This window comes from Centropristis striata, chromosome 20 (assembly GCF_030273125.1).
Source record: "Centropristis striata isolate RG_2023a ecotype Rhode Island chromosome 20, C.striata_1.0, whole genome shotgun sequence".
NCBI classification, from domain to species: Eukaryota; Metazoa; Chordata; class Actinopteri; order Perciformes; family Serranidae; genus Centropristis; species Centropristis striata.
The window spans coordinates 24,595,807-24,619,220 of NC_081536.1; the positions used below are offsets into that span (position 1 = coordinate 24,595,807).

A 23,414-nucleotide genomic window follows, 5' to 3' on the forward strand; every position below is an offset into this window, starting at 1 on the left:
AATCACCAAGCAGTAGATGAGCGGGGGAAAGGTCCCCGGTTCCAGACCGGCCAGTAAAACCACTTCCACAGGAAAAAAGTAACATCACAATAATGCTAGTAAACTCAGTCCTAAATAAAAATATAGTGATGTCATATATTTAGATTTTTGGGGGCGCTGTTTCTTAGTAAAGAGAACAGTAAGGAGACCCAGTTAAAATGTACAAATAAATGTAAACATTAATAATCCATGATTATTGTATGATTAACTAAATGAAAGTTGATAGAGCTGATACATATAATTATTCAATTAAACAAATTATAATTAAATAGGAAATAAAATTAATCTTCATGTTCCCAGCTTTTAGACGGTGTAACCACTTTGTGACTACTGTTGACCTATCGGCTGCTGCCCTTGCAATAAATCACTAGCACCATATTGTATTTAAATCTTTCATTGTTTATTAGTGAAATACTCATAAGGTTAACAATGAGACCCTTCAGTGCATTGCACCCTTTTTAATCTTTTACCTCTGCGTTACTCTCTTCCAGCAAATTCACACAGATGCACCCACAGGTCAGATCCACACTGAACTGCAGGATGTTGTCACTGCCCTGGAACAACTCCTCACACAGCTGGAGGAGCTGAGTGGTAAGCTGCGTGAGAGATCACAGTGACCGTCCTCCAAGGAAACTGACCCCGCTGCAGTCAAAAGGCTTGTGTATTGTTGAATGCCTTTAAATCAAGAGTTTTACATGTGGCAACACAACATTGAATAAAATTAGCAAAGGTCTCACTTTGAAATTGTGATGTTTTTATATCTCGATATCCACATTGGAATATAAACGGTGACATTAAATAATAAAACATTTCAAATGTTGAATGCTTGCATTTATTTTTTCTGTTGCATGTGATGCATGAATTCAGGGACATATATATATATACTTATCCATTTTACCATCCATTATGTCACTTCCTGTACAGTAATCTTATCCTCCAGTGAGCACATTACATCTTTTTATCCTTTAGTTAGTTACTTCACTTTTCCCAGGTAACTTTATACATATAGTATTTACCGTTCGTTTAATGTAATGTGTTTTTATCATTTTTATAGTTGCCTCTGTGTGTGGTATCCTACTCAACAAAAAGGAACAATCAGAAGCTGAAGAATCATGCACTGTGCTGCTCTTCAGGTTTTATTCTTCTTCTCCTCTCCCACTAACATACACCTGTACATAACAGCAAATCAGCTTCACAACAATAACAGGACTGACCAACATGTAATTATGAGAAGGTATACTAGAATGTGTTTTAAACTGGTAAAATGAGTGAACAGTAAAGAGCAAGCCAGTCAATGAACTTCAACCAACTAAGTATTCAGTGTGTCCATTTCTGTTAAACTCCATTAAAAGTCCAGATGTGACAAACTTACTGTCATCAGTGCACACATAGTGGAGGCAGCAGAAAAGTAAGCAGGCCAACAAAATTTAAAAGAAAAAGTTGTTGCCATTGTCTTTACTGTTGTACTTGTATGAACTGAACAAAGAGGAACTGGTACATGTGGCAAAACAAGTGCTGTTTCTAATAAGCACCAAATAGTAAGTGTCTGTGCACAATGGATTTTTAGTTTCTGTGGTGTTTATGTGCACCAAAAAAATGAAGGAAAAAAAAAATACACTTAGTTAATTTCCTTTTAAATTACCCAGAAGTATGCAATTAATCAGGTGCCCAGAGCTGTTCTAAATGGTTAGTGAATGTGTGAAAAAAATGTGTGTGTGGAGGCTGTATTTAACTTGTTACAAAAGCCAGTAGTCAGCAACTGTTTGTTCATTGTGAGTCTTTTAATTAAGGATGAGGTTGGGCTTGGTGCTGTAGTTGATGACTTCATTGCTTGGTGCAAAGAGTTTTATTTATCAATTTATGTGTCGGTGACTAAATATATGATTATTGATTTTTTTGTAGGCTTTGGCCCAACATTTCACATACTGTCCTTCAGGAGAAGGATGTTGAGATTGTTTCTCATTATAAATACTTGGGAACCATGATTGATGGTACATAATGTTTTGAACCAAACACTGATACCGTTTGAAAAAAGGTCCAGTAGAGGCTTTTCTTTTTAAGAAAAATGAAGTCAGTGTGTGCAATGTTTTAATGACTTTGTTTTAACAGTGTTTTATCAAATCTGTCCTCACATTTTGCATCGTGGCTTGGTTTGACAGTCTTCCATTGGTAGGTTAAAACCATAGACTATAAATAATAGATGTAGTCACCGTGACGTCACCCATTGGTTTGTGGACTGTCGAGTTCAGCGTTACACTCGTCACCATATTGCATCGCCATCTTGTTTCCAATACGGGGAGCGGACCATATTTGGACTGTTGAGGAGCGAGAGGGATCTGATCACAGACTACACGCCTCTCTACACCTCAACCTGACTGAGAGAAGCCGCTGCTAATTCATGTTAGCATTAACTGGAGCATTAACTAGGATGTTACAAAATGTACGTTACTTACCTCAGAAAACTGAGCAGTGACTCCTTGTAGTGTCTGTTAGTATTTATATACAGTCTATGGCCCAACCAAATGCTGAACAAGACATTTTTACTGAACAAAACATTCAAATAAACTGTCATTGTCAAGTGAATATACAGTGAAGGGGTCAAAGTTATGAGACCAAAATGCTAAACATCCTTTTTTATATCTATATAATGTTATATATAACTTTATATAGATATATTACCATGGATACGCATTGTTCTGCTTCTCTTTTGATGACGGCTCGCCTTGTTAGTGACCTGTCAATCAAAGGTAGCCACGCCCCAAATCATACGATTCTTTATCTTCTATTTTTTTTCTAAATGGGGCCATTATTAGAACTATCAACATCAAATTGTCTTGAAGAAATTTTTTACTAGTGATTGAGACTATAGTGTTTCCTAAAAAACTTCTGAGGTAATAAATCAAGTGAGAAATTTTCTCATTTTGCATTGAAATGAATGGACAGAATTTTTTTGCAGCCAAACTTAGTGCTCCCTGCTGGAATTTTCGGTATAATGCAGCTTAAGGCACTTCCTGGTTTGCTTCCCTGCTCAGACACGGAGGTTGCCGCCTGGTTCTGAAGAGCGCAAATTAAGCTTTGTGGGCGTTCCCACAGTCGCCATTTTTGAAAAGCTGACTCCACCCAACTCCCCGGATAATCCAAAAATGGGCAGAGAGCTGCAGCTGAGGCGGCCGAAACACGCCCACCTAACCTGAGGCTACTGAGGCTAACAAGCTAGGCTACATGCTACAGTGGCTGGTAAGTGCAAAACAAAATTACAAAAACTGAAACACTTTTACAAATGCTCAAACAAATTTACATTTTAGAAAAACAAATTTACAAAATTCAAAACACTTTTACAAACTCTGAAACTAATTTACAAACTCTGAAACACTTTTATAAACTCTGAAACAAATTTACAAGCTCTGAAATAAATTTACAAAGACAAAATCCACCGGACAGGGAATGTACCAAAAGCCGGATCTGACCCGGAAGTGATTGAGTGAGTGGTTTGTTTTGAAAATACTGTACGGAGCGAGTAGTGTTGTGTGGTTTGTGTGGAGGTTAATGATGTTTTGCCCATTATGTAGAAACCATTTGATTCTGTTACTTTTGCATTTCGTGTGGACGGTCTCTGGAATTTTTAAAGGACACGGATCAGACGGAAAGACCATATATGCTGCAATATGGCACACAATATTTGAATGAGGGACACTCGTACAATGTAATCGTGGACATGATGTCAAGTTTACATGGTATCATACCTGTCAAGTATCCTGTTTAGGCCGGAAAAGTCCCGTATTTTACCCTTCTTTCCCGCCGTCCTCCCGTGTTAGTATGTTCTTGTAAATCTCCCGCATTTTAACCGGGCGTAGTAAAAAAACAAAACAAATCATTCCCAATCTGAGCTCTGTCACTAGCCTTGCAATAACTGCCATCTGCAGTAGCCTACTACAGGTACTGTAGGTGGCAGTTGTCGCGAGGTTAGTGTGTAATGTCAAGAAGTGCAAATGAGAGAGGAAAAAAAGAGATGGATGATGGACGCCACGACAAAGAAGGCACTCCTGCCAAAATAACCTCATGTAAATACCGTAATCAATTGGACAGCAAATTTACTTTTCTGAAGGGGTCGACAGTCATGCGTTTTAACTGCGACTTTAGCATCTCACACGGGGGAAGGAACGATGTAAGTCAGCTTGAGAAATCCACCAAGCACAAGCGCGGGCTTGAGGCACACATGCCTAGGTGATGTTAGCATTTGTGACGAGAAATGCCACAGACCAGGTCACAAATGCAGAGGTAAAATGGCAATGCTGTGTGCCAAAAACAACATCCTTCCACGATGACTTCAACAAGTGTGTAGGTGACATGTTCCCGGACTCTGCTATTGCACAAAAATACTCAGCAGGAAAAACTTCAGAGGTAAGTTAAGTTCAAGAGCAGTTAGCCCCTTTTCAGAGTGGGTCAGGACAGGGGACAACAAAGCAGGGTGTTGCTGTAGTGCAGTGGAAAAACTGAAGGGCTGAAAGACCAACTTTGAATCTAAAGAGTAAACACAAACATTGTTTCATTTTTGTGTAGTGACAATCACATTTATATTCTCTAAAATTACCATCCACCTAAACAAATATACATTTGAAAATTGGTTGTGTGTTGAACATAACTGATCTAAAGAATCCCATGTCTTGCTTTGCACAGACACAGAGGGCAGGGTGGCTTGAGCACTTTTAGACTGCCACAAGACAGGGAAAGGAGAGATAGATATCAAATATCAGCTATACTTCAGATATACATGCTTGTATAAACCAAAGAGGAAGACGATGAGGCATTCTTACATAAGTCCCCCCAAAAATCCCATCATTACAAATATGATCTTACCTGTCAATTACAGATGAGTAATAGTTGATATGAGTGGTAGTTGATAATATGCCAGTGGAGGTAGTCTGACACAATTTCTTTCTTTGCTTCAACAGTGGCCACATGTCTCAGACAACCTGCTGTCTGTAACATTGTGCTGTGTATCATGGTACATTCTTGCAGAGCAGCATTCTCAATCTGAAAAACATAAAAAGGAATATAAACACTCAAGTCAATAACTATGTACTGTAGCTCCTTGTCTGTTTTTATTATTTCAATTACAGTCAAAAGTTTGGACTTACTCTCATTGAAGTATATGGTAAAGTGTGTCCAAACTTTTGATTGTTTCTGTACATAGCATAGTGTAATCTTGCACTATCACAAAACAGGAAATGGGGTCCTGGACCTCCATGCACAATTGACACTGCAATTATCTTTCCTGCCAGTTAGTAATCATCCTCCCTAACAGCTGTGAACAAAGTCATATTGCAAAATCAAAACATATAATGTATTATATACACTGTAATGTTTTAAGATGAAACTCAAGTTTTTGAAAAATAGTTCAAGGAACAAAGTATATGTCATGTGATATAGATGGCATACCATTTGCATTGTAGACCAAGAACCGATGTCCTTCTGGTCCATCAAAAATGGGCCAGTCTTTTCAGTTTCATTAGTAGAGTCAAAAACTCTCGCCTTGGACCACCTGTGTCAATTCCTTCTTCGAAAACACCAGCATCAGTAAATTTGACCAGCATGTCACAGGTTTCAGATTATGTTCTATGCCTGATACCTCTGACTGCTCCATCCCAAATATTAGCCCTTGAGATGTTGAACCTGCTGACTCTTTCATGATCAGTGGGATGTGACAGGCTGGAAATAATATCAGGTAGTGTAATGTTCACGTCCTCCCTGTAATGGCAAAAATGTGACTTAATAAGTGGATTTGCTACTTTTACAAAAAATATTTGAACACCAAAAATATTGTACAGAGGAAAAACTGGAATGGTCACAGGCAATAGCTCAGTTTACATTGGTGTGTGTTGTAAACTCTTCAAATTGACTGCAACCAACTCCTCATCCTCTTCCTCAACACATGGTGCATACAGGTCACATTGATAATAACACCCCTGTCCATCCCTCCCGTCAGGTCAAAAGTCTGGGCGTCATCCTAGACAACACCCTCTCTTCACTGCCAATATCAATCACCCGTTATGCATACTTTCATCTTTACAATATCAATCGCCTTCGCCCACCTATCTCCCATAATTGCACCTCCATACCGGTCAACGCCCTTGTCACATCCCGACTCGTGCCAAAATTCAGCCGCACGTGTAATTTCCAGAAGTCCATCCACACAGCACCTCCATATTGACTTCAAGATCCTGCTCCTCACATTCAAAGCCATCCCCAACCTTGCACCCTCATAACTCACTGAGCTCCTTCAAACCTACACACCCTGCCGTAGACTCAGGACCTCCTCTGCTTCACTCCTCTTCACGCCTTCTGCCCATTCAGCCACAATGGGACTAAGATATTTTAGCTGCTCTGCCCCTCAACTCTGGAACAAACTCCCTCAGTACATCCTCTCTCTAACAACACTGTCAACCTTCAAGTCACATCTCAAAACGCACATGTTTAGACTAGCCTAACCCTAATATATTCATCATTTTATTAATGTTGCCAATTTTTGTCTGTGCTGTTTTAGTGTTGTTTATTATTACTGTCATTATTGTTCTTATGTATAATTGTTTTACTGTTGTTTATATTTACTGCCATTGCTGTTTTTATTATTATTGTTTTATTTTTAATTGTTTATTGTAAGGTGACCTTGAGAGTATTTAAATAATAAATATAATATAAATAAAATGCATTATTATTATTATTATTATTATTATTATTATTATTATTATTATTATTATTCTCACTGTTTTAGCTCCATAATAACATTAGTAAATATTTGCTGATCTCAGCTTCCATAGCTGTGTGATCACTCCAACCTGCTCAGGGATCAGTGCTACTAAACACAGTCTGTTTATATATCATACAGTTTTCACATTTAAATTAAAAGTCAATTCATAGAAACGTGTGTGGTGGTGAGTTGGTGTTGGGGTGGGTCAGTCAGTAAGCGTGTGTGTGGGCGGGGGCTTTGGTTTGGGTTCCCCCTGACACCCTTGGGCCCCAAGAAACTCTCCCCCCTCGCGACGTCACGTCTGGAGGCTGGCTGCTCACTGTGTTCACCTCCAACAGAGAAACTTTACTGGAGGCTCAGGCTCTTCTGACGGCGGACCAAGTAAAATCCTGTTTAGAGGAAGACGCAGCAGCGCAGAGGCCCTCCATGGTGCAGGGAGACAGAATCCGGAGCTACATTCACTTCCACACCCGAAGGACGTTTTACACTAAATGCCCTTTATTTACATTATTATTCCACGAAGGGAAGCCAGCGGTTTTCTTGGGTACCGATAGCTTGTTTGGTGTACTCCCATACCGGGCTGGAGGTGCGTACAGGAATACGGTCAGGAAACAATCGTTTTCCTTACTCATAAGAGGTGAAAGGAGTGTTTCAAGGAGCCGAAAATAGCTGGACCCCTTTTTGCCCTAAGTGTTTTTTAAGTTGCTGTTTGGTTTGGATATGGCTTCGATCAGTTTGGGCCTCTTATTTTCGTTCGGTTTGTTTTTTCCCCCGGTATGTGTGTCAGCGAAGGAGCCCCAGAGCCAGAGCGGCTTCAGGAGGCTGTACGTGCTCCAGCCCGGGCCGGGGTCGGCCGGAGCAGACGGCCAAGTGCGAGTTAGCTCCATATCGACGCGTCATGGCGCGGCAGGGCAGCCGCACACGTACAACGTGGAGCTCACAGCCAACCTCGACGCTCAGGTCCGGACCCGCAGAATGGGCAACCAAGCGGCTTCAGCCCCGCAGTTCAGCCAGCAGCAGCAGCCGAGCGTCCGGCAGCGCGGACAGGCGCAGAAGCAGCTCCTGAAGTTGTCTGGGTAAGATACTTTGGATTAGTGTCAGGAGGTAGGAATGTAGGCTTGTGGGAGAATGAGATCGAATTTAATGACTTCCTGTCATGTCTTGACTTTATCACTTTTATCGTAAACCAAGCAAGGAAGACACTTTTAGGTAAGTATCTCAAAAGTAGGCTACATTTCACCAGTTGGGCACTGGTGTGATATATGCTATACTTTTACAGCTTAATGACACGGACATCATTTTATTCTCAGTATACTCAAGAACATGAAATGTACTATAGTTCAGGTCAAATCAGGTGCTGACTATTCAGTGGCACTAATTGGAAATAACAGATTTGAGTGTTTGCACATTAACTGGGCGAATCAAACTGACCTGTAAAATAAAATGTTTGGTAGTGAGTTACATTAATGTTGACTTTATTTTCTAGTTAATTGCACTACGGTTCAGCTATTCCATCCTCAAAAACACATACATACCAGCCTTGTAAACTAGTAACTTCTCTGAATCCCCCATTTCCATCTAAAGTATTTAAAAGTGGAATGTAATTGAAACTGTAAATCATTGCCAGACAGCATGTTGCCATAAGTGCCATAAGTGTAGTTTAAGTACACCCAGGGTTCCAGACCAACCTTTCCACTAGGAGCACTGTTGCTATCTACTGAAAAGGAGCATCACTTAAATTAACATGGAACGCAACACATACATATTTTTCTACCGTAACTGAATTACAGATAAATGCTCTGTAAATAATTTGACGATTTAAAGAAATATCAACAGCTGTTTTATTTTAAAGGAAAGTCAGTAAGTGAAGCAGTAACATTAACATTATTGTTACTGATCTGGTAGGCTAAGGATGATGTCCTGAAGTTGTTGTTCACCATCATTCATTGCAAGCCAGGCTGGATATGTTATATTTATTAAATACAACTCATGAGGGCGACTTGAGCCACTTCGTGAGACACAGCTGGCTCTACGGGGCAGAGATGATGAGACAGTGGCTGCTAGCCAGGCTGGAGTTGTATGACACAACCAGGGCAATTCCCTCAACAAGATCACCCAGAGGCAGACCTGGAGGCTGATCACTCTAGCAAGTTGAGGGTCTGCATAGGGGTCATGTTGACCTGTTGCTATTTCTGAATAAAACGTACTGAAAAAACAGTAGACAGGCTGTTCACTGTACTGATTACTTTAGTCAGGCAGCTTAGCCAAATAAAGGGGACTGGCTGGACAAAAGCACCAGATTTTTTCCACATGCTCTCTATCACCATAGGTTTCAATTTTTGGTAGGAGCCACTTCATCAAGATTGCGGTTCAGAGATGGCAGCCATATAAAGTCTATGAGAAATGCTATATCTTCCAAGCCACTTAGAAGGTCAATCTTGGTGTCAAAATCAAAATTTTCTGGGTCAAGGAATCATTTAAAGCTATTGAGAATATCACTAGATGATTATTTGATCAAATAGATATGTTCATTTTCACTCAGACTGGTAGGTCTTCAAGTGCTGCAGCAGGGAATCCTGAGCTGAAAATGTTTGGAATCTATGTTCACGGGAGAGTGCGGAATAGCTGCCATGTACACTGCTCAAAAAAATCAAGGGTACGCTTTCATCTCATGTCAGATCTTGATCAACAAATTATTTACATTGAGTCATCCAGTGATATTCTGAATAGCTTTAAATGATTCCTTGACCCACCAAATGTAGATTTTGACACCAAGACTGAACTTCTAAGTGGCTTGGAAGATATATTGGTCCTCATAGATTTTATATGGCTGCCATCTCTGATTTGCAATCTTGATGAAGTGGCTCCAACCAAAAATTGAAACCTATAGTGATAGAGAGCATGTGAAAAAGTTTTGATGCTTTTGTCTGGCTTGTCCCCATTCTTCTCAAATCTGGTCGTAAGCCACCTGACTACTTGCTTGTTTACTGTATTTTGAGGTCTGAAAAATGCAACCAAAATATTCTATGTTTCATATTCATCTTGTCGGTTAACGGTTAATGATCGGTTAACGATTGCCGGCTGTCAGTCAAAATAATACCTATAATAAAATGAACACCTCTAGCTCCAATTGTCTGCAAAAATGGTTGCAAAATGCAAGGCAGTACAACAGAGGGGTATTGCACACAACAAATAAAGCAGTTAGTTAACTGTCGTAAAGGAACGGCACACCACAGTTAGGTGGGTGGGGGGTTAGGGTTAGGGTTGAATCCAAAAAATTATCACTAAACAAAGCAAAATAGTTTTGCAAACTGAGTGGGGTTTTTATGACAAAAACTTTTTTCTTCTCATCTTTGAATGACTTACAAAGTGACAGACAGTGATTTATAGTCCGCCACGGCGGTGATGTCAGGAACTCCAAAATGCTTGTGCATATGGGTCAAAGTTTCCGTACAACTGTGCACATTCTCTAATCAACCTTGTTTTTATAAATCCCCATTAAGGCAGGCCTGTACTAAACAGTGTTTTTGTAACAAACCTGGTGCATCTGCATGTAATGCATGCTAATATTTTGCCATTGTTTTTTTTGTCTGGCCCTGAAACAAGGCCAAATTATTACTGTACAGCTCTTGAAATTCAGAAGCACAAGTAGTACACTTGTCATCCATCTTTCAGTTCAAACTAGATTAAGATTTAGATTCAGTTTTGCACACACACACACACACACACACACACACACACACACAAACACACACACGCACACTTAAACAGCGAGCAGTGTAATTGTCCTCTGCATTTAACCCATCCTTTAAAAACCAGTGAGAACACCATGCTAGGAGCATGCTAGGTAGCACATTTCTGCGCCCGGGGAGCAGTGGGAGGTTAGGTGCCTTGCTCAAGGGCACTTCAGTCCTTGACCAGTCAGTCCTGGGATTCTAACAACATGTTACAAGCCTGTTTCTCTAACCTCAAGTGATTGGCTATGCCTAAAAAGGTCAACTTGGGTTAAATTTAAGCAAATTGAACATTTGACCTGATAGACAAATACTGGCCGATAATATCAGCAGACCAATATACCTGTCTTGCCCTGCTCTCCATGTACATACACCAGTGGTGGGCCGTCAGGGCCAGCAAGGCCTTCTCTGCTGGCCTAACATAACCAGAAATCATGATCATGATTATGATAAAGGTTAATTCAATTTTTCATTTACTTTCCCTAAATATCTAAAAGTATTCATATTCTCCTCATGTCATATTATGCTCCTTCCAGTGCTGTTGTTTTTAGGTTAGAGTTTTTATCCAATCAGAATTCAGCTATCTCATGTTGCCAGGCTGTATGAAATCTGCCCGGGCCTTCAGAATCAACAATGCGTGCGTCTGTACACTGTAAGTGAACGGGCAAATACAGTTGATAGATAGTTGCGATAGCCAATCAGATCACGAGTTGTGTCAGTAAGGCCCTCTAGCTCATAGACTAGCTGGCCTCACGTTGAATGTGACATTTACGCGTCCTGTGATTGGATATGGATACTTACTAGTTTGAGCCACGGCAGTGCTATGCAGATCAACAGAGTCACACCCGGGACTGTTAACGGTATGTAAATAATCTGGCGCATTGGCGCAGCTGTGAGGTTGTACTCAAAGCAACAAGTCACAGAAAGTCGTGATATGTCACGTTTTGACATGAAAAAGTTTTTTCACAAAGAGACTTGTTTATTGTGTCGCTGTCGCCAAAGGATGACCGTCTTGTTAATGTCTATCTGATATTAAACTGCGATTTTGCAATTTATTGTACAATCTTCTTAAAGCTTGTATATTCTTTGTGGACTCATTTAATAAAACTTTTTGGAAAGATAATTTTAAAGACCCTTTTATTTTTAAGTTTTGACAGTAGCATATCAGATATGTTTTAATTGCTAATGCGGTATTGTTGATTTTTAAAATGCGCCGGATAATAGCCCATTTTGTACACAACTGAGGTGATGCAATGCCTAGTAGTGCTTAAGTGTGTTTCTAACTACTGTCCAGTCCTGGTGTTATAAATGCTGGCATAATGAAAGGTATTTATTGACTAAGTTGGACATCACTGAAGGCCTAAGTGTGAAATGCACCGCCCGCCACTGACATACACAGAAACAGCCTAGAACATGGCAAACAAAGCTGAGCAACTAAAGGCTTTTAAATGGCCTCACCTGCTGCCTACGTCTGTCAGGAAATGTGTGATGTGATTTGTGATGATGAGCTGTCTGAGTTTGGAGTATTTCTGGGATGGATGGTGTTTAATGCTGAGCTGAAGCAGTATACTATACGTATATCCCTGATAAATGTTTGCTGGTATATTTTTCTCATTATTTTCGGTAATATTCGAAATCATTTTTGCATAATTAATAATAAAAAATTCATAATCACAATAATCAGAATAAATATACATAACCCCATGCTGGCATATAAACTAGACCAGGGATGGGCAACTGGAGGCCCGGGGGCGCATACGGCCCGCATCCTCACTTGAAGTGGCCCTCAGTACAACTATTCATTTGAGCATGAAATCTTAAAAGTGCAGTGTAAAAATGCACAAAATTACTTCTTGCAATTAATGTTGGTCTTCTGTTCTTGCATTATAACAAAATAAATCACAGTAAGTATTTTTTATTTGCTTCAAACCTTTTGTATTCCTATTTATGCTGGAAAACATGCTTTTGGGCATGAAATATGTTAAATTACTGCAGGGTAAACATATTTAAAGTTGCAGTTTCATCATATCTGGTTAAGTGCACGGTCCAATATGTGGCCTTGTGGTAGTGTCGATGAAAAATTGTGGCCCCCTCCAGCATTTAAGTTGCCCATCCCTGAACTAGAGAAAAAGGATGGATGGACACAGAATTCCAAAATCCTGTAAAGTATGCCTTAGACTTTTGAGACATATAGAAATATTTTGGCATGTTTAAGATGAGATAAGATAAAATAAGACTTTATTTATCCTACAGTGAGGACATTTAGTCATGTCAAGGGCTGTGGTCAGATAGTCCTGTGTGCTGAAGAAGATTCCTTCATTACTAAAATGACCCAGAAGTATCTGAATAGCAGCCATGATAGAGCTACTGGAACACTCTAAATGCTACGGCCAGGACTTTCAGTGCTTCCTTTATTATTTCCTTAAGAATAGGAAACACTTTACAATCCTTCAGGAAAGAAGAAGAGATAATGCTGTCCAGCAAGACCTTGCGACAGTACCATTTAAAGTGACAGACCATTCAGTCATTAATAATAATCATATTAGAAATGAGCAGTTTTAGTTTGATGATATTTTAGTTTAACATGTTGGAAACATAATGATACTCTATGTACAGTAGTAGATTTGTCAGCCTAAACGTGTTATGTCTATCTTGCATAGAAAATTAATTATTTTTAATTTTCTTAAAATCATACTAATTAGGATTGATGACAATTCATATGCGTGGACGAGAGGGTGAGGATGAATAACCATTCTCAATATGAAAACCATTTCACTTCACTTTTTATTCATTTTTTAAAATGTATATTCCAACCTTAGTAACGATGTAGAGCTGGGAATCACCACTGTTTTCACATATTGATGAGATTCCAAATTAATATTCAAATAGTTTCAATGTTGATACCTTTAGGGTATTTCAGTCACAATACTATTGTTTGCTTGGAAAGGAAAGAGATTCTCTGAGAACTCTAACCTCTAACCTGGTGCATTGTATAAAATTAGAGCGAGACCGATATGGGATTTTTAAGACTGATTTTAGGGGGGTAAAATTCATCCATTACCAATATGGCAGCTGATATAGTAATGAAATTAGACCTTCATTTGTGTGGATTGTGCACTGATTTTTACCACCCTGCAGAGCTACTTTCTCAAACATAAAACGTTATTAAATAATATTTAAAATCGTTATACATTGTCAGCCAATTCTATAAATGATAACTGAGAAAATAAATGATAAATGATTCAGTCAATTGCTGACTATTTAAAAAAAGAAAGAAAGACATGAATAGCTAACAGCATTTCTATGCCTTTACAATATCGGCCAATCTTATCTGTCAACCAATGTACCTTTTGGGCTCTATATAAAATATTAATGTTTTCATTAAGAAATGACTCCAAAGCAGTGACATGAATGTCATTTTTATTTAACATGAACACCCTTAAATTGAAATATATGTTTGTAAAGAGTTGTGGTGTGTATAGTTATTCTTGACATATCCAACTGTTTTAACCATCTCTATGAACAAATATTTTAACATATTGCAGATGAAGAATCTTACATTTCTATTACTTGCAAAAAATATAAAAATAGGCAAACTTAGTCAATGACTAAGAAGTCACATGTACAGTGCAGTGTTTGGTGTTGTTTTTTTATAAACTGTGTTACTTGAAAACTTTTCACTGTGCTCCTACGTTTTTAAATTTAGCAGCATAAATGCTCCTTGGGGAAAAATGTTAGCATAGGGTGCAGCCAGTGTTGACGTAACCCTGACCCCTCCCTGAGTCATTGGTTCAATAACAAGTAAAACTGTAAAAAAAAAAAAAAAAAAAGATATAATGAAGACCTACACAGTCAAAAGAAAATATAATAAATGGAAAATGTATATTCATGCTCGCTGTCACCTCTACAATTTAAAAAAAATGAAAAAAATTAATGTAAATTGATTAGATTATGTTCCTCCCTTGGTAAGTACCCCACGAATGGTAATTCTCAGAAGTCTGCAGCCATAAGCTCTACATTGCAATACATCCGTCATACAGGATCTTTTTTAATATGCACATCTTCTTGTATTTGCTATTATTTCTTGAAACAAGTCCCCATTCTATTGGTCTTTGTGATGAGCCCATGAGTGTCAGACGTGGTTGACAGTGAAATTTAAATCTAATTTAGGAGGGAAAAAGAAAAAAAAGATAGTGAGAGCAAAGTCCTGGGTTGGAATTGCAATATTGTTGGGATGTTTAAAAGATAGCTGAACTATTTTTATCTATTTGCAGTGTGAACGTCTGTGGAGGGCAGTGCTGTCATGGATGGAGTAAGGCTCAGGGATCGCAGCAGTGTACAAAGCGTAAGTGTACAGTAAACTCAAGTCTACACAACAGCATTGTGGCCAGTTTTACTTCTACTTCAAAATATATTATGTGTAATTGGTAAGTCTGTTTTTGTTCAGTACTTCTTTCAGGGTTTGTCCTTATTTGATATGTTGCATTTCATAGTGTCACCTGTTCTATATTATGTCATGGCTTATTTTCCACAGAACACAGAAATATTTTGGGCATATCAGTTTTTAAGCTATTTTGTTCAACATGCAAATATTTCAAAATTATAAACATTGATCAATTATTAAACAGTTGTTAGTGTGTGAATATGCAATATAAGATCAAACCTGTGCAAACATGCATTTTATTAAGGAGGCCTAGTGGACCCTATGGACATTTTTTTATACACAGTGCATGTGTCACAGATAAACAGATTTGAAATACCTGAGGCCCAGGAAAAGGTTTGGATGCTGTGAAATAAATGAATCAAAGAGAATGCAACAGTTTACAAATCATATTGTAGGTATTGTTTTATTATTATGTTCACAATAATAATAAACAGTGTGATTACAGTATAAGAATACACCATATAAAGTAAAGGAAGAGCCGCGTTTCCTTTAGGAGGAAAAGTGGACACAGGGAAAGTCTCAGGCCACGCCCTCTCAAAAGTCCGCTCACTCTGCGTGTCTCCATTACAAGTTAGCCCCCAGAGGGATTTAGAGAGTCTGGAGGTGACGTATGGTTTTTGATTGTCGCGATGGATTAAACACGGGAGACGCAACTGTGGCTGCCGTCACTAACTGTGCACAAAGTCAGCAGCTGATCATAAACAAAGCAGCATGGCTAATTATGCACAGCTTCTCCGCTGATCATAAACATCATGATTGTGAATTAACTGGCATGGCTAACTGTGCACAGAGTGTCCGGTGCTTGTTGTAAACAAACAGAGATCGCTAAGTGAACACCTCCTGCAGCAGCAGCACATACACACTGTACTGCCACAGAGCTAACTGTTAGCCGGCTCTGTGCCTGCAGCTGGGAGAGACTGCTGCAGAAGGAATGTGCCGCTTCGACTCGTTCTTACTCTTCTTAACAAGCCGCCGCCCCCACAGCTTGTTAAGAAGAGACAAAAAGTTGCCTATTATAGCAACTAAGTTGCTAAGTTGGCAACACTGCTTCGGCGGCTTTTACAAATGGCGCATTTTGTTGTGGCTTCGAGTACTACGTCATATACGGCTTAGCGATCTATCCAATCAGTAACCGGCTTTTTTCAGGGGAGAAAAAAGACCCTGCTCTTCGAGAGGGCCGAAAAAAGTCAACAAAAGCCGGCTCCGGACTGCTCATATTCAAATTAGGGGCATTTCGGCAAGTGAGACCTGCCTCATTCCGGGTATTGCCCGGTAATGGAAACAGCCCTAATATCACAGATCAGTCTGTTGGTTCAATTTACATTTCACAACAATACTCATCTGGGATTAAACATACTGAAATTAAGCAGTCAAGGACGTCCCTGTAAATGATCTCCAGCAATACTTTCCTCAGTGCTATCACACGTACTGCTGCAACTGATGGGGAGTCTCTCCCCTATAAATACAGAAACTCATTATTGGCTCCTCTCAGTCACCACCTTGCTTTGGAAACGAATAAATATGGTATTGTGAGGTGAAACAAAAGACCAAACCTGACAGCAGTAAGGATTAGACAGCCAAGCTCTTTTTTTCCCCATGTCTGTTCCCAGCCTTTGGAACCTTGCCCCCAGGTAGACTTTATTTAAATGCCTCCGCCTAACTCCCCCCAGCAAGGAGACTACTTCACCAGGAGAGAGAACGGCAGTGCAAGCCAGCTAAATAGTGATCTGTCTGTCTGTGAGCTGCCGGCACACTTTACTTTAAATCCAAGTATAGTGGAGCGGCTAAGTGCTCATTTTTGCCAGAATCTTTCAGTTTATGATACAAGCGTGAAAATAAACCACCAAATAAACCATTATATCATTCAATTGCTCCACTAAGGTGTCGGCCATCTTGAAAAATGGCCACCATCTTGGAATTTCAAGTAACTGTGGGTGGGTTATTGTCAAGTGACCAACAGAGACTGCTCATGCCAATTTGTATGCTTGTATCACCAAATAAACCATTATATCACTTAACTGCTCCACTTAGGTGTCGGCCATCTTGAAAAATGGCCGCCATCTTAAAATTTTAAATGTCTCGGACAATTTTCTTGTCAAGTGACCCATGGAGAGTGTTCATGCCAAACTTTACGCTTGTATCATAAACTGAAAGATTATATCATTTAGCCGATCCACTAATATTCAGACACCGGAACTAGATTGTAAGAAATACAAATAGTAAAATATCCTAAATATAAATAAGATAAAACCACATAACCAAAACAATAAATAAAATGAACTATTTTGCTCAAAAATTTCACTTAAATAAATATTAAACATTTTTCACAGGGATATGCAGAAATGGTTTCTCTTTAACTATCCTCCCAGAACCGTGTCGAAATACAATCTATGCTGTCCTGAAATATGCTTTTCTACATATGTTGAAATCATTCATTGTTCTGATGTTGAATTTTTTAATTTCAAAAAGTAGCATTTTTTGCAATGCACCAGGCCATTGTGGTAAAGAAGGAGCTGAGCTGAAAGGCAATGTTCTCAATTTACCAGTTTATCTATGTGTCAACCCGCACCTATAGTTATAAGCTTTGGTTCAAAAGAATGACATTGTAGATACAAGAGGACGAAATGAGGTTACTTCATAGGGTGACCTTAACTTTTTTTAAGACACTTATCCTTTAAACAAGGTCAATAAGGTAAATTAATGTTGGATTTATCATGTTGTGGGTTGTGGATTCATGCAACAGATATCAGTAGCAAGAGATTATCGTCTTTATATCTGACAAGTGCCAGAGACAAGTTAATGAACATCACTGTAAACAAGAAGCATACTTGATGTGACTGTCGCGAAACACATAACTTTCGAAATAAGAGCACATTGAAGTGCGAACAGAATCCACCACAGAATTTAAGACTGTAAAAATATGATGCCTTAAATAAAAACATACAAGAAGCCTTATATTTCCCTACATGTTTAGATTAGCTCAGCAAACTAAACAAAAATATGCAATGGTTTGGATCCGTGTATATGATGAAATAGTGGCATCAGAATGTGCAAGAGGCACCACATTTAGGCATTCACGACAAAAAAAAATTTCTGACTTGTGAACCTCAAACAGATCCCTCCTCCAATGTTGTCAGACTTTAACAATATGGTAACAATGTGAACTAAATATCAATCACTTTGTTCAGGTTCACACTTGGCCACAGCAGCCATATAGTGGTTTTGTAGTTCATAATGCAGTGTTATGGCACATAAGATGTGTGAACTTAAAAAGAAAGATCAAACACAGTCCAACTTGTTATTACAGCAGAAGTCAAACTGTTAACCTCAGGTTATTAAAGTCTGCCAGCCAGGAATATTCTTTGTGTTCTTCCCTAACTGCCATAAATGAAATAGAAATGGATAAAGTTGTTTACTTATTGCTGCTGCACAGATTTCATTTGCCTTTTTCTTGGCAGCAGTATTTGACAACATGTGATTCAGCTGTACCAAACTCATCTGAGTCAGGAGAAATGATCAGGACACATTCCAGTTCTTCCTCCAGACTGAAGGAAGTCAGATGTTGGCAGATTATTCAATTGCAGGGCAATTGTCTAGTAGACAAAACACCTTTGTGTCAACTGTTGCTTAGTGCTTTAGTAAAGGAAAGCAGCCAAAACATGAGGCAAAATACCGATGATGGGCTGCAGCTTCCTCTATATTTGGGTATATGTAAACTTTAATTATTTGGTAAATTTGCATGATTATACACACCACATTTGGGGCAAATCTGGCCATACTTTAATGGGAAACGTATCAGCTAGGGATGTTGATAATTAACAGTTAAATGTTTAATGATGATAAGATTTTGGGCCAATCAATAGCGTCAGTCATATATGTAGAAAAATATATTATTAAATTGAAAAATTTTTAATATAAGCCATGACAGTCATAACAAAAACAAGAATTGAAAAAACATTTTCGTTAACTGAAATAATAATAAAAAAAAAAGATAACTAACTGAAACTGTATTTTGTGGTTACACTAACTAAAACTAACTAAAATTATAGTGAAAATCTCCTTAGTTTTCGTCTTTGTCAACTTTTTTCATATGTAAACCTTTTTGGTTGACATGAAATCTATTTAATCTATCTGGTTTTATGACTTAGTAAAATGATTGGGTCTGAGATGGATCAGACAAAGGAAATAAAGGCAACATTTATTGTGACCTTATTGAATTTGGCACCCAACAAATACCCCATTACAAAAAAACTAAAACTAACACTAAAACTAATAAAAACTAAGCATTTTCCAAAAAATAAAAACGAATTAAAACTAGCAAACTCACTCTAAAAACTAATTAAAACTAACTGAATTTGAAAACAAAAATTGACAATGAAATTAAAACTAAAACTAATGAAAAATCCCAAACTATTATAACCTTGGTTAAGAATTTTCAGAATTGAGCATATGATACACTGTCTTTGTACAGCTTTCAATGTAATAAATGTCACAAGGGATAAGCAAATTATAACATTTTGTTTTAATTTATATTTTTTGTTGTAAATGTAAGTGTTGTCATGTGATGAATACATCAGCGAAGTCAAGTCAAAGTGGGCAAAGTGAATAGCTAGGATGTTTAATATGATAAGTATTCCTTTGTGTCATTGCTGGCCAGTAGAGAGAGAAGTGTATCTCTCCCCCAGAGCCTTAGTGAGGCCCATAGATTCTCAACAGACATTCTTACCACAGCTAATCTGAACTCTGAAAGCCAGCAGTGACTCAGATAATGTGGAATTCAATACCTCATATATTGATGTTATATCCTTCCTGCTACTTACATCTGAATTGAGTGAAAATGTGTCACAGCCACATGTAAGGTTAAACAGGCTGTTGCAGTTGTCTTTCCTTTTGTAATTTTAAGGTCTTGCGTCAAGGCAGTGACACAAAGAAAATCATTATGCCTCCCAGTTTCTGCCTCTCATCTTGGATCCCAGCCATCTGAACACAGCCTCACACTCACTCATACACACCCAAGATTTGTTTAACTCTTGCAGATCTCAGTGTGAGTGTACAGCAAGGTTATAATAGTTTTGGATTTTTCATTAGTTTTAGTTTTAATTTCGTTGTGATTTTCTGTTTTCAAATTCAGTTAGTTTTAGTTTGTTTTTAGAGTGAGTGTGTTAGTTTGAATTTGTTTTTATTTTTTGGAAAATGCTTAGTTTTAGTTTAGTTTTTATTATTTTTAGTGTTAGTTTCAATTTTTTTTGTAATGGGGTATTTGTTGGGTGCCAGATTCATAAAAGTCACAATAAATGTTGCCTTTATTTCCTTTGACTGATCCATCTCAACCCAATAAGTTTACTAAGTCATAAGACCAGATAGATTAAATAGATTTCATATCAATCAAAAAGGTTTACTTATTTAAAAAGTTGACAAAGACGAAAACAAAGGACATTTTCACTATAATTTTAGTTAGTTTTGTAACCACAAATGCAGTTTCAGTTAGTTGTCATTTTTAAAAAAGAGCATCAAAATGGCAGCGACATCAACTGATCTATTTCTTGTTCTCAGCTAACAAGTAAATCACCATCAATTAGTCTTTCACCCTTGTCACAGAATGGAGCTTTTATGTAGATGACCTCAGAGAAAGAGAGAGCGAGAAGAGTGATAAAACTATTCACAGAACAGTTGCCAGCCTCAGCTCCAAACCTGAGAGGGTTGGGGGAAATTAAGATGATGCTACACTTGTCATAAAAGACAGCAAAAAGATATGCCCAAAGTAGAAAAGAAAATGAGTGGTTATTACAGAACTGTAACATAACCCAATGAGGGGTGGGGGTAATGAGATAATCTTTGAGGATAATTTACTCACAGAGGGCTGTAACTGTACTGTACTAGATGTAGAAAGTAGGGACATGTATTTTTGGACTGCGAATGCTATTGGAATATATATTGTGCTGTTGATGTCCTGTAATATTAGCATTACCATGCTGTTATAGTTGCACATCCAAGCCATCATCATTAATAAACAATTAGTTTAAAGCATGCTGAGATCTTAATATTTATAATAATTAATCACTTGGCTTAATGTCTATCATATGAGGGTTCAATGATTAAAGACTGGACCAGATCTTATTTGTAATCACAGTCTCGATGTACTGATTGTACATTGTGAAAGTCTTGAGAAATGTGGGCAACCACAGGGGAGGCTACTTGTCCTTCTGCCAGCAGATGTCATCAGCCATGTAGCCCTTCATTAATCATTTAAAATCTAAGGCCACTAATTAAACTATTTTAGTGATGAGGTGACACATCAGCTGGGACCCTGGGAGAATTAAATGGCAGCATATTACTATATTAATGGTTACAACAGCTTTAAGTTTACTTGCCCACATTTTCTTGGGAAATTTTCAGGAATGTCTCTCACCTTGAATAGGCATTCATGCTTAATTATTTTCAGACCTAATTTTGCACTTGATTGATGACCTTCCACAATCTTTCATCATGGGCCTCTTTTGTCCTGCCATAGACTACCACATCATCTATGAACACACCTACTCCCTCTTCTCCATCCAAAAGTTGCTTCATGCTTCTGAGGAAACTTTGGGCTAACATATCATCTGCCATAGTCCTGTTATCACATTGTCTGCCTTAAACTCTTTATTAATTAACAATGTAGTTAATACTGCTGTTGAAAATTCATTATTAGATGCATCTCTTGAAAGATTATAAATCAATGCAGAAAGTTCGCTGTTTATTGCTTTCTACAAGCTACTACATTCACTTATACTGCATGTAGAAGATAAAAGAATAAAGCAGACGGATGGAGGGATTAAAAGAACCATGGAGGTGCCTCCTAAAAAGAACTGACCGCTAGCTGGAGCTGAGCAAAGACACAATGCTGGCCTGCTGGATTACATTTGTTAGGAACATGTTGACAATTTCACAGAGGAGCACCTAGACAGACATGTCTACATTCAGCCTCCTGTTCAGGCATTACCTGAGCATGGTAATCAAGAAGGGGCTGGCATCAGAGGTGCATTAATGGATTACTTTACCAGAGGGGACGAGTGATTTTTTTTTAATCTTACAGCACCACTGCCAAAGAATTGTAACCCAACCTGTTCTGTATTGTATTGTATTCAAAACTACAATGGCATTCTGCGTTTCTGAAGCTGAATCACTGCAGCGGGTCCACTTGTTGGAGCCGTGTCGGTAAGATTTGACACTTGATGTTCTTTCTGTGGATCACCTCTGGTGACATGGCCCTACTACTGTCACTCCTCCAGGGAGCCCAATCAGATCATGGCTGTGCATTACTTTCATTTGTGGAATGGTGTGATGATAACTACCTGGACTGAAACGTGACAAAGACCAAGGAGTTAATCATTGACTTCAGGAGGAACCGCCCTGATCCTGTTGCATGCACTATTTATGGAGAAAATGTGGACATTGTGGAGACAAACAAGTATTTAGGTACAATGTTTGACTCCGGACTCAACTTTGACAAAACACAGTCTATTGTTGGACGGGGCCAACAATGTATCCCTTACATTACTGCAGAAGCTGAATTCTATTAATGTTTCTAAGAGCATTTTATCATTCTTTTTTCTTTTTTTTTTTAAGATATTTTTTTGGCCATTTTTGGGCTTTATTGATAGGACAGAGTGAAGGGGGAGACAGAGGGGAGGACATGCGGGAAAGGTGTGATATTTAGAAGTTTAATGGGAAATTAATTCTCTTCACCAGATGTCTCATTTACACAGATATACTAACCTTTAACTTGTCTAAAATTGTTAGTGAGACCAATAGCTGGATAATTTATTGCAAACTGTACACTGTCGGGGTTGGGTTCCATGAATAGGAGTTGAGTTCTGCGCAGCTGGGCTTCACCTCCTGACATTTAAATTGCACCTTGTTGAAGCCAAGCTCCATCTCCTTCAGTATCATAAAGCTGCCAACTCTTGCACTTTTGGCCTAAAATGTCTCCTGGGATGTGGGTCCCCTCTCTCTCTCCTATCTTTCCTTTCTGTCTCTCTCATTTGCAAATGAAGCCGAAAGGCCCAAATATTTTTTAAACAATTGTTATGTATGATTGTAAATTGCTGTTGGAAGAGTTTGATTGAAACTTTGCTTTTATACTTTTATCTTCTAACCCAAACCATCCTGCCAAAGGGTCCAATATGACTTTGCAAAGTGTGAAAAATCCAGAGAAGTCTTCGATATTTATTTATGCATTTATTTTTAGTAGGTTGGATTATTGCTATGGCATCTTCACAGGTCTTAACAGAAAATCAATCAGGCAGCTGCAGCTGATCCACAACGCTGCCGGACCATATTACACCGGTCCTTAAAACACTACACTGGCTTCCTGTGAGTCCGAGGATAGATTTTAAAATCTTACTGCTGGTCTACAAAGCACTGAATGGTCTCGAACCAAATTACATGCTTGATCTGTTACCTCTCT

The 23,414-nt window shown here is 38.4% G+C and overlaps 2 protein-coding genes across 2 annotated transcripts in view; both read left to right on the plus strand.

The window, feature by feature from the left end:
• The window catches only part of ttc27 (tetratricopeptide repeat domain 27), a 67,330-nt gene extending 66,468 nt beyond the window's left edge, over window positions 1-862 (plus strand). The window contains exon 20 of the mRNA XM_059359053.1: window positions 531-862. Within this exon, the coding sequence (XP_059215036.1) occupies window positions 531-656 (126 nt within the window). The 3' untranslated portion in view covers window positions 657-862. The remainder of the gene's footprint in view (window positions 1-530) is intronic.
• A 6,167-nt stretch (window positions 863-7,029) lies between these two features.
• The window catches only part of ltbp1 (latent transforming growth factor beta binding protein 1), a 110,554-nt gene continuing 94,169 nt past the window's right edge, over window positions 7,030-23,414 (plus strand). The window contains exons 1-2 of the mRNA XM_059359052.1: window positions 7,030-7,863; window positions 14,796-14,866. Coding sequence (XP_059215035.1) covers window positions 7,508-7,863; window positions 14,796-14,866 — 427 coding nt within the window. The 5' untranslated portion in view covers window positions 7,030-7,507. The remainder of the gene's footprint in view (window positions 7,864-14,795; window positions 14,867-23,414) is intronic.